This window comes from Nematostella vectensis, chromosome 3 (assembly GCF_932526225.1).
Source record: "Nematostella vectensis chromosome 3, jaNemVect1.1, whole genome shotgun sequence".
Classification (NCBI taxonomy): domain Eukaryota; kingdom Metazoa; phylum Cnidaria; class Anthozoa; order Actiniaria; family Edwardsiidae; genus Nematostella; species Nematostella vectensis.
In genome coordinates this window covers 14,453,770-14,466,252 of record NC_064036.1, presented here as the reverse complement: position 1 = coordinate 14,466,252, position 12,483 = coordinate 14,453,770, and the positions used below count along the sequence as shown (strand labels likewise).

Here is a 12,483-nt window from a genome sequence, read left to right as displayed (position 1 = left end):
ATATTTACTTTAATATTTCACTATATTAATATTTAACTTATGGGTTTTACTGGGTTTTCTTTTGTTGTGCGTGCGTGGAATGTGTGCGTGAGTCTCTATTTGTGCGCGTTTATAAAAAGAAAGGAAATCGATTGAAAGCCACAATGGCAGGCCTTTGTAGTCTTTGAATGCCGCTAGTATAGTCTAGTGAGTCCGATTTTTGGTATCATGCTACTCAGAAATTTAATAAAGTATGTACATCTTGGCTTAGATGTGCGTCGGTTGTTGGAGCTAAAATGCTAAGTTTGAAAACAGCGACTGTAGCTAACTAAGATCGAAAGACGTGCCTAGAAGAGATGGTTCCGCTCAGGTATAAACACCGATCATACGTGATTGGCTGCTATATTTCCGTTCCAGCTGAAACAGGCGCTTAAGTTTCATACTACTTTGTCAGTCTACTTTGTGCGGTTATTGTAAAACGTAGAGTCACGAATTAAAGCTTGTTCAAGTGTAATAAACAAATGGGAATGTATTACCACTATAGCAAGACTGCCAGCTCTTCAGTGAATTTATTCGGAAATTACTATTTTTCAGAGTTTCGGGATTTCTTGCTGATCAAATAAAAAGTTAATTAAGCTACAAGTTGAAACGGTAGGTCGGAATCCCTCAAAAGAAATACGTGCGAAAAACGCCATTCAGGAATAACACATTGGACAGCTTTTTTGCCATTTGATACACGTCCAACAGATTAACGTCATCATCGTGAAACCAACAATTCTTATACGGATGCGGTGAGTGTCATAAATTTGGCAAAGTTTTTCCATGATTATTCGTTTTGTTAAAAAAAAAAACCTTAATTCTCAAGTATGGAACGAACACCGCGAAGCTCGGAGCCTCTGGTACACAGGGTACGCTCTAATGACACTCTAAACGGAAAATAAAATGTAGAGCTCTGAAATACGTTTTATCTTCATTTACTAAAAATGACTCAATCATGTCTCTCAGCTAACTAAAATAAAGTTTCTTACTCCCTGAGTACAAATTTTAGATAGCAAATTTCATATAATTCCGGAGGGCTATATAACGATAAGTAGTCCTTTGTGTCCTATTATTGATGTTAAACTAATCTTGAGTTCAGCTCCAAAGGCAAAAATACTTGCTTAAGACGGAGATGATTAGAGGAAATTGATTGGGATCACAATGGCTTTCATGTGTTGCAAGTGCAGGAACACAAAAATTATCGTTTCTCCAGCAAATTGTCAAGTTATTCATTGACCGGACTTCGGCGAACTCACGTTGCGACACCGTGTGCCATTAACGAATGCAACACAGAGATCAGACTGATTTTATAGTTAAATTCTTGCCTTCAATGAAACTAAAAGGAAAGCCCCGTAAAAGTCAGCTAACAGGCTAAAGCATTTTATCAAATAGATTCTCTGCCGCTTTTGTGTACATTTCCCTTGTGATGACAAGTCCAAAGCAGTCCCAGCTGAGGACGTTGGTGGTTGGATTTGTTTTGATAAGGTGGGATTCATCATCACTGTCCCTAGTAAATTGTCTTTTTATTTTTATATAATGGGGAAGAAAAAAATCGCACCGCTCGGGGTCGTGTTACTTATTTACCAGGCGGCGGCGGTTAAATAGCGCGTCGTTTGAAAGGTCAAAAGCGCTTTTTTATCTATAATCACATAAGGTCTAATTCTCTATTATACTTGGTTCCGAGCGGTAAACCTCTTTTCCACGGAAAACTGTCCCATTTATTAACTGTTAAAATGACATTGATTAGTATGATCAACCATACTGAAGGCGAATAGTATTCTACCAAAGCAGAGGCTAGCCTAGCTGACATCGGACACTTGCTGTAATAAGATCCTGGCTCACTGAAAGGATGCGAGCGAGTTCAGGGACTCATGCTTCAAATGATTATTTTTATTTCGGGACAATACGCGACACGGGCCAAATTTACGGAGCCCGGGAAGGGACATTTGAAAAACCTACTGCAATTTTATTTCGTGCGGTATACTTTTCGCGTCGTGAGGACTAGTTTTCAATTTTGCGTGTCTTTTTTTTTTTCGTGAGTTTATTATTTTTTTTCGTGAGTTTTAATTTTTTTCGTGAGTTTTATTTTTTTTTCGTGAGTTTTATTTTTTTTCGTGAGTTTTAATTTTTTTCGTGAGTTTTATTTTTTTCGTGAGTTTTATTTTTTTCGTGAGTTTTATTTTTTTTCGTGAGTTTTATTTTTTTTCGTGAGTTTTAATTTTTTTCGTGAGTTTTATTTTTTTCGTGAGTTTCATTTTTTTTTTCGTGAGTTTAAATATTTTTTATGAGTTTTATTTTTTTAGCGAGTTTCTGTTGTAGGTCACGTTGTGGGTCAGGTGATAGGTGGAAAAAAGCATTATATAGACGTAAACGCGCAACATGGCTGCTGCACTGAGAAATCTCCGCGACGGTTTTATAAAGGAATATTTTCATATGGGCTTCAGCTGCAAGGAGATTTCTAGTTGCTTGCTGTTTGACCATGGAATTCAGCTTAGCGAAAGACAGATTAAAAGAATTTTAGCAAAGCAAAGCCTCGGAAGACGGCGTTTCAGTGACTTCGACGACATAATAAAAACAATTGAGGACGAGCTTAAAGGAAGCGGTAGCATTGTCGGGTACCGAACTATGTGGCAGAAACTAATAGTTGACCATCAACTGTCTGTTAGCAAAGAATTTGTGAGGAACGCGTTACTCATATTAGATCCGGATGGCGTGGAGAGACGCTCGAGAAACAGACTTCGACGACGGCAGTATCATGCTAAAGGGGCCAACTTCATTTGGCACCTGGATGGTTACGATAAGCTTAAACCTTACGGATTTTGTATACATGGCTGCATCGACGGTTACTCGAGAAGAATCATGTGGCTAGAAGTTGGACGTACGAATAACCATCCGGGTGTCGTAGCAAGTTATTTTCTTGACTGTGTTGAAAGTGTAGGAGGGACGGCAAGAATTGTCCGTGGAGATATGGGTACTGAGAATGGCAGAGTAGCTGCTATTCAGCGCTTTTTACGGGATGAGGCCGAAGATAGTTGGTCAGGAGAAAAAAGTTTCCTTTATGGACGATCGGTTTCTAATCAGAGGATCGAGGCGTGGTGGGGACAATTAAGAAAGGGCTCATCTGAGTGGTGGATACAACATTTCAAGGATTTAAGAGACAGGGGTCTTTTTTGTGACGCGGATGCTGTACACGTAGAGTGTCTAAAGTTTTGTTACATGGGAGTGCTCCAACGCGAACTTCAAAGTGTAGCAAGACGGTGGAATATCCATCGTATTCGACCCTCAACAAGAAGCAACATTTCCCCTCCTGGTCGACCCTGCTTTCTTTACCACTATCCCGAGATGACTGGAGGTCAAGAATGCAGATTTAATGTTGACGCCGATGATTTAGATGTTGCCAGAGAACTTTGCTGCCATGACTTGCCCCAAAATTCATCACCCGACTTTACTGAACTTGCTGAACTGATCACGAGGGAAGAAGGATTAAGAATGCCAGAAAATGGCAATGATGCACGAGCTTTGTATCTTACTCTTATCCACGAGATTGAAAGAATAATGTAACTTCTTCTGTTTTCCAGTTTAAATCATTCCGCACAGACGCGAGTAATTTGTTGTACATTGTTACCGCAGCCTATGGAAATAGACTATTCTTTCTTCACTTAAGTAGGCCACTTCGTTTTACTAATAGAAGATATTCCATTACATTTTGTCGGTATTTGCGTCCCAGTTGAACCCAAAAGTTTTTACACGTGGTTCTGATTGTGTTAGGAAAAATGTAAGACAAGCTTAACGCGATTTTGTTCTTACTAAAATAAATGTTGTTACCACATGGAAACGCAGCGTTTGTTTCTTAAAATTCTTGTGTGGAACGAAGCATATTAGGGAGCAGATTAAAACACTTGCAATTTGGATGAAGGAGATGACGGTCACCGTCTGATACCCCACACCCCCTCTGATTTTGAACACCTTACTTTTTTTTTTCTAAAAGTGCTGTGTAAAATCTGAGAGCATTAGATAAAATGATGGGAATTGTTTGATGTGGTTCTCGTCGAATTTAGTTTCATAACTAAGAGCTTTTTAAAATATTCAAAATTTGTATTTGAATATTTAATATATTTTTTCTAATTCTAGGTGGTAGGCTGCTGTCAATCCCCACCCCCCAACCCTCCCTGAATTGGGTCTAGCCTGAGGGTACCTCTTTTTACCTTTTCCCTTAGCCTCTCTCCTAATTGCGCTCATAAAGAATTCAGACGGCGAACGTGAAACTTTCTAATTACGATTCAATCCAGAACAATACCTTGTAGGCCCACTACGCTTGCTGATTTTTAATATTCATGCAAATGAAAATAAAGTGTTAACACTCTCACAAGAAATCCGACTAAATTTGGAAGTATGCTATGATTTTATTTACCTCACAAACATACAAAATAATGCTGCATATCTTTCAGAAAACAAAACATTGACGAATGCTACGTAACATAGTACCAATGGAAAAGCGTTTTTTTGATACAGTGTTCTTACCTTAAAGTGGCCCGCGGATAATTATTTCAAAGCTGCATTTCTGAAATAATTACCCACAAACCACCTTAAATTCAACTGGTTGGTATTTTTCATAAATGATATACTGAAACATAGTTCAGGCAATAAGAATGCCCTCGTTTATCGACAATCAAAGACCCACTATGGCGATCTCAACACAACAACTTATGGACCGTGAGTCAAAAACATATGTATCCTTCCAACTGTAACATGGTTATACTTCCATAACTGTAACGTGGTCACGATTAAGATGTCCTTTGAGGTAACCAAATGAATTTGTCACTGCTTCATCGACAAAGGCATCCCCGCAACATCTTTCATTAATGTCAAATTAAACTCACGAAAAAAATAAAACTCACGAAAAAAATTAAAACTCACGAAAAAAAATAATAAACTCACGAAAAAAATAAAACTCACGAAAAAAATTAAAACTCACGAAAAAAATAAAACTCACGAAAAAAAATAAAACTCACGAAAAAAATAAAATTCACGAAAAAAATAAAACTCACGAAAAAAATTAAAACTCACGAAAAAAAATAAAACTCACGAAAAAAAAATAAAACTCACGAAAAAAATAAAACTCACGAAAAAAATTCAAACTCACGAAAAAAATTATAAACTCACGAAAAAAAAAAAAGACACGCAAAATTGAAAACTAGTCCTCACGACGCGAAAAGTATACCGCACGAAATAAAATTGCAGTAGGTTTTTCAAATGTCCCTTCCCGGGCTCCGTACAAATTACAGATATTATCAGCTGCGCTTTAAGATATCTACTGTAGATTTTATGTAAAGATTTCCCAGCGACCACTCTGCGGCAACTCTTATCGGCAATTATCGCTTTTGAGTTTTGCCAGGCATAATCCGTGGTTTTCTTTATTTTCCGCTGATGGCTATTGTTTGTAAGGCTAATACACAATAAATAGAATGTTCAGCAAGAATTTTCCCTTCATTTAGTATCGATGTACTATTTAAAACACGAGCAGTAGTAGCAGTGTTTTATCGGGTATAAAATTTCGTACCCGATAAAACACGTCATGCGAATGTTACGTGCGACTGGGTAGCCATTTCAAGAATTCGGTGCTAAGTCCAGTGGTCCAGTTTCACTGTTACGATTAACTCATCCAATTTCAATAGGCGCTTTGACCAATTGAGGTGGAAACACAAAGTCTATGTTCATCAGGGAGTCAAAGCTTGTCCATCAGTGAATTAAAAATATACTCAAGAGCACTCAATGCCTAAAATAGTACTTCATTGATTAGATGAAAAGTCGAAAGTATGCATGTTGCGTTCCTGGGAATCCAGATAACTACAGTAGACACAGAGTAGACAATGAAACAAATTTTGTTGAAATTAAATAAATTCAGGCATTCCTCCAGCGCTGTTGAGTTCACAAAAACATGCCTCCGAAGTCGCAGTTTATACCGCCAAACTCCAGACACTGAAGACCAAAAATACTTTGGAAGACTGTGTAAGTCGATCAGAAATTACACGAAATGGCAAATAGTAAGAGAAAATAAGGATCCGGCAAAAGAACAGCATAGCGCTGTTTGTTATTGATTTAGAGAAACTGATTCGGACACGTAAGGATTTTACTACACAGTTATATCGGTGGGGACTTGCCTATGTAAAAGCCTACTCACGTGTCTACAAAGGGGCATCCGATTGGTCGAATCACCTATTGAATATGGATGAGTTAACAGTAACAATGAATTAACCCAGTACTGAAATCTTGAATGGCTTCCCAGGCACATGTAGATAATGTTGAAAATCATGTACTGTTTCTACTGTGGTTTTCCATTATCTAACTAACAATTAATTTCAGTTATCACGAAACGATATGGGAACCAATCTCGGATCGAAATTGTGTCAGTATTGTTCATTCAAAAAGAATAAGTAAATAACAGCTACTTTCTTTGCCCATACCCTTAGATTCTCTATTTGTTAAGTTTTGAATTTTCCAGCACCTAGACCTAGAGATGCCTGCAGAGAGGGAGGAGGCTAGGAGCGGCCTTAGATTTCTTTAATTGGCTTTTAGAAAATAGGATGTGACTAGTTTAGTGCGTAATCAAGTTTCTTGAGTCACTGTAGATATATGATAATCGATTATTATACAGTCACAAAGTGAAGGGTAATTTCTCTAGATCATTCTATATAAGTGGGCCTTGCGAACGCCAGCCCAGTAAAATATAAAGAAATTAAGCTTTTGCTATCAGGAAACCACGGATTATGCCTGGCAATGCAAAAGCGATATTATTGCCGATAAGAGTTGCCGCAGAGTGGTCTGCTACTGCATATGTCTGTTAGGCTGTTTTATTTGTGTTTGCTTTAGAAGTCCTTTGGGAATCTTAACAGAAAATCTACAGTAGATGTCTTGAAGCACAGCTGGAAATATCTGTAATTTGGGCCGTGTCGCGTATTTCCATGAAGTCTAAAGGCCACAACGACTTACAAAACCTAGTACTGCAAAAGGATACTATATACCATGAAACGGTCGCGACCCAAATATACGGATTGTGATTGGCTTGCATAGGCAGTGTATCAAGTGTATGTTGCAACAACTGTGTGTGTGTGTGGAAGGGGGGGGGGGGGGGGGGGGTATATAGCCCGCCGCCACTGTAGTTGTGTGTGTGTGTGTGTGGGGGGGGGGGGTATCACCCGCCACTAGCAACCTATTTTAAAAGCCGGGTCCCTAGCTTGGATGATTCCTCGTCACCATGTGAGGGGAGGGGGGGGGGTATCACCCGCCACCCATCCACCTTTTTTTAAAGGTCAGGTCCCTAGTTTGGAGAATTGTTTTGACCTCGTCCCTAAACTACTCTATTCTAATACCAAGTCCAACTAGTATAATGAAATTTAAATTTATTTCTACTTAAAAATGCTACTGACTATAAGTGCCCCACTTAAATTTAACTTAGAAATACTATTTAATTTAAGTTACATTTCGTATTTGTCTTGAATTTATTTAAATTCCTTATTTCGTCCAGTAAGCAGCGGCGTAGCCAGGACCCAAAAGGTCCTTTCAAGAAATTTTCTCCTGTATTTTACATTTACCGCATTTCTGGCTGCTAGAAGGGGGGGGGGTGTGGGGCGGGCCACCCCCCTGGCTACGCCCTTGCTAAGTTATCCTATGATAATGCGAATAACAATTTAGCATCGTTGTTCTATATCCCACAAGTACAAAACACTTGGTTAAAGGAAACAGAAAATCCCGAATGCCTCCTGACATTTGCCTAAAAAATGTGATGTTTAGAAACTCAAACCACTTTTAGTAAACTACTCGATTCTAATACCAAAAACATTTTTTCTAAGTCCAACTAGTATAATGAAATTAAAGCTTATTCCTACTTAAAAATGATACTGACTATAAGTGCCCCACTTAAATGTAACTTAGAAATACTATTTAATTTAAGTTACATTTCGTATTTGTCTTGAATTTATTTAAATTCCTTATTTCGTCCAGTATCATCTTATTTTTGTTTGAAACACTCTTGTTTAACATAAAATAGCATTGTTCAAGCGGTTAGTATTCTCCCTCTATCTGTACTAGAAAAGGATACCACTTTATACATTCAGGTGGCGTCCACCAGTCTCATACTTTTTAATACAAAAATGGCCAGCATAAATATTATATATTTTTTTATTTTATTTCTACCAAATGTACGAAATGTATAGTGAAACATTATAATGATAATACAACATGGTGAGGCATATTCAGTGTTTGTCAGTTATGTACATGGTAAGATGGTACTGTCCGATAAATCTAGATTGTTTTGTAAACAGAAGCAACAACATACTGCGTTATAATCATTAAACAAATTACTGTCGCGAATGGGGGGAGGGGGGGACTGGGGGGTGTCAGTGAAACCCGACTGGCGCCCGCCGTTCGGCTCGCCGCGCCCCCCATCCCGTTTTCCGTGGCCTGGGGTATACCGTCTGGGGAAGCAGATAGGGGTTCACGTACATAAACAACTGGGGCAACTGTGTATGAAGGCCGGGCGCGTCCGGACTGGGGGGTTTCGTACAAGCGGGAATAACCCGCGCCGCGCCCCCCAGCCCGTTTTTTCAACCCGATAAATCCACGGTTGTGAACGAGGCATTCAGAGGCGCTACCTTCAAGAATACCCATGGATGGCCTACAGCCCCTCCGAAGATGGTGCATATTGTAAATAACGCGCCGCGATGTCGATAATGAGTGGAGACAGCAGAAAGGTCCACTTTATACAAGCCCCCTTCACGAAGTGGTACAAGCTTGGAAAAAAAGCGGGAAAACATCAAGTGTCACCAAGAGTGCATGATCAGTGCATGATCATGTCAGTGAAACCTCCCTTCCCCCTTTCTAATGTTGGATGTAACCATGCTGAATTCCTAAGATTTACACCCCGAATTGGACAACATTGTACTGGGGGGAGGGGGGAGAAGCGGGCAGGAGGAGTGGGTAACATTGAAACCCCTATGCAGTGGAAAATCAAAAAAGGCGACAACAGTTTTGTCCAGCATTGTGGGTCCTGTAGGATTTGCCGTACTCGGGTGGGCCGTTATTTGTACAAAAGACAAGTGCAAAAGGAATACAAGGAAAACAAGTGCAAAAGGAATATGGATAAAAAGTTAATGATGTTGGTCTTTATATGTAGTCTTTGTTGGAGTAAAAGACCTAAAAATATATAATAGGCAAGGGGTGTATGCGCTATAGTAACAAGAATATGTAGCTTGAAAAAAATCCATAGACGACGGTATATAAGGCACCGGTACTCTCAGTTTTGTGAGACCTGAAAGATGATTAAGGGAGAAAATGCTGGACGTTTTCCAACTTAAATACTCAACATTTGTTGAGGAAGTCGTAAAAAGAGCAGATATGGGGCCACTAAGCAGGGAAGTTAAGAGGAGAAGATAGGTTATGATAGACAACATCCGATTTTTTTGCAGGGGCGGAGCAAGGGGTAGGGCACTGGTGCACACCTTAACCCCCCCCCCCCCCCACCTCAAACCCCTTAAAACTTACCCCAGGACACGAAACGATTGCGAGCAGTTCCGAAATGAGCTCCAAGGGATTGCTGCAATGGACTAAGGGAAAGCTTAAAGAACTTACATGCAATTCTAAGCTTAATAAAGGGTTTCCAGCAAATGAATTTATTTAAAAAACGTGTCTCTTAAAAGCTACAAATTCCAATACAATAACTCTATTTATTACATACAATGCCACAGCGTCTGATCTGTGATAAATACGGCTAAACCCATTCACACACACACACATTTGTGTGGGATGCTTTTGTATGGGGTCCTATTTTTTTACCCTATGGCTGGGGGAGGGGCGTGTCCAATGGGAGGACCTTTTTTTCGCATATTTTTTTGCAAAAATCATAGCCCCCCCCCCCCCCCCCACTACCACCCGCTAAATAATGACACGACCCTTAGATTTCTAAACCAAGAGTGTTAGACCCCTCGGTTGCTGGGGATAAAATGGTTCTGATGGGAAACATGTGGAGTTAAACTTGTTGTGCTACGAATATTTTTTGGGGCGCTTGAGCGGATGCTTAGGAAAATCGCCCCGATGGGTTATACGGGCAATAATTCATGTGCTTAAATGTCTAACCAGTCTCTCCAGCTGTCCCCACGTCTTGCCCATATGCTTGGCGTCTGCATCCAAATCTCGGCGCCAGGTGTTACGAGGCCTCCCTCTCTTCCTCTTTCCTTTGGGATTCCAAGTGAGGGATTGTCTTGTGATGTTGGTTGCAGGCTTTGGAAGGGTGTGGCCAATCCATCGCCAGCGTCTGTGAAGGACGTCTTGATCAACAGGCTGCTGCTTTGTACGCTGCCATAATTCCTCGTTGCTGATCTTGTCGGGCCAGCGGATCTTCAGGATCTTCCTCAGGCAGGTGTTGATGAAAACCTGGATTTTCTTCATGGTGGTGACGGTGTTTCTCCAGGTCTCGGCTCCGTAGAGTAGTATTGGCTTTATGATGGTGTTGAAGAGCCTGATCTTGGTGGTGATGCTGATCTCGCTGGATCCCCAGATGTTCTTTAGTTGATGGAACGCTGCTAGGGCTTTACCAATACGGGTTCTGATGTCGGCATCCGTTCCTCCCTGATTGTCCAGGATGCTGCCGAGGTAGGTGAAGGTGTCCACCTCTTCCAGCGCCTCGCCTTGGACTGTGATGGGTGTCTCGTTGGATGCGTTTGTCTTGAACACCTTGCTCTTCCCTCTGTTGATGTTGAGGCCCAGCCTGGCTGCGTTGTCCGCAACAATGTTAGTCTTTTCCTGCATCTGTTGCTGGGTGTGAGAGAGAAGAGCCAGGTCATCGGCGAAGTCGAGGTAGTCCAGCTGCTTCCAAAGTGTCCACTGAATACCGTTTCGTTTCTGGTCTGTTGACGTCTTCATGATCCAGTCTATGGCCAGCAGGAACAGGAAGGGCGAGAGTAAGCAGCCTTGCCTCACTCCGGTTCTTATTTCAAAGGCTGTCTGCCATGCACTACTATGCAGGTCATTCCTTCATATGACTTCCTGATGATGTTGGTTATTTTCTCTGACACTCCGTAGTGTCTCAGTAGTCTCCGGAGGGTCTGCCTGTCAACGCTGTCAAACGCCTTCTCATAGTCGATAAAGTTGACGCAGAGGGGCGAGTTCCACTGCAGGGACTGCTCCAGAATGATGCGCAGGGTTGCGATCTGGTCCGTGCACGATCTCTCCTTTCGGAAGCCGGCTTGTTGGTCACGGAGATGCGGGTCCACGGCGTCTTTCATTCTGTTCAGCAGGATGTGGTTAAACGCCTTCCCTGGGATGGACAACAGCGTTATCTAGACTCGACGTCAGCCTTCAGCGCTTCTGCCGGGATGCTGTCGGGTCCTGCAGGCTTGCCGTTCTTCAATTGCTTGATGGCGCTGCAGATTTCTTCCTTCGTGGGTGCGCAGCACTCGATTGGCAGGTCACTGTCAGCTGGCGGTATCTCCGGTGGGTTTGCAGGAGCTGGCCTGTTGAGTAGCTCCTGGAAGTGCTCGATCCACCTCTTCTTCTGTCCTTCTTCGTCTGATATTACTCCTCCATTCTTGTCCTTTACTGGCCTCTCTGGCTTGGCAAACTTGCCCGATATTTTCTTGATGATGGAATACAGGTCCTTGGTGCTGTCCTGGTGAGCTGCTTCTTCTGCTTCTGTTGCCAGTGTCTCTATGTAGCTTCGCTTGTCTGCTCTGATGCTTCGCTTGACGACTCTGTTTGCTTCTGTGTATTCCTCTTGTGCTTTCGCTTCCGTTTCCGTTCTGCCTCAACCTCCGTCTGGGGAAACTCTTAACTGGCATCTTTGCAGAAAGGGTCCACGATACCTTTCTGTAAACAACCTTTTGCATGATCAACAAAAAGTTTGCCGCGAAAGCGCTAGAGGTACGAAGGACCATCTTTCTGTATAAAAGCTGTTTTGAAGAGCAATGAACGAAGGAAGATAAATCTATGCATGGAATGGGTGGAGATTTAACAAAGCTTATGAATTTGCTACCCACTCTTGGGTAGTTAAGTGCCTAGGAATAGGTGAGCATGCCCGGGAGAGGGACTTCGAGAAAAACAGACGGATGTGCTCGAGAGCAAAATCAGTTTTTACCCTAAGGGATAGGGGCATTAAGGGCGTGGTAAACAAAACTTCTTACCCCTAAGAGATAGCACATTGGGTAGGAATTTTTAACCCTAAAAACAATGCCCGTTTTAATTCGCTGACGTACCCTGTATTCTATGTTACCGACAATAAAGCCGGAAGTATCAACCGATCAGATGACTTGTGGTTTATTGTAGAATACGTTTCGAGCGGAAGGGCCACTATTTTGTGAGACACCCTAAAGGATAGCAGCATCGGAAAAAATCCTAAAACACCCCCCCCCCCCCCCCCCCAAGAGATAGCATAGAAGACAGGTCGATCTCCTCCGTCTACTTTTCTGGAGAGCC

General features: G+C 41.6%; 1 protein-coding gene across 1 annotated transcript; it reads left to right on the top strand.

Annotated features, from left to right (window-relative positions):
- Positions 1–2,156: 2,156 nt before the first annotated feature.
- Positions 2,157–3,853, top strand: LOC125556766. Its single transcript, XM_048725413.1, has one exon. It carries the CDS (start codon positions 2,398–2,400, stop codon positions 3,577–3,579), a length of 1,182 nt encoding a protein of 393 aa, XP_048581370.1. The 5' UTR covers positions 2,157–2,397; the 3' UTR covers positions 3,580–3,853.
- Positions 3,854–12,483: the final 8,630 nt, after the last annotated feature.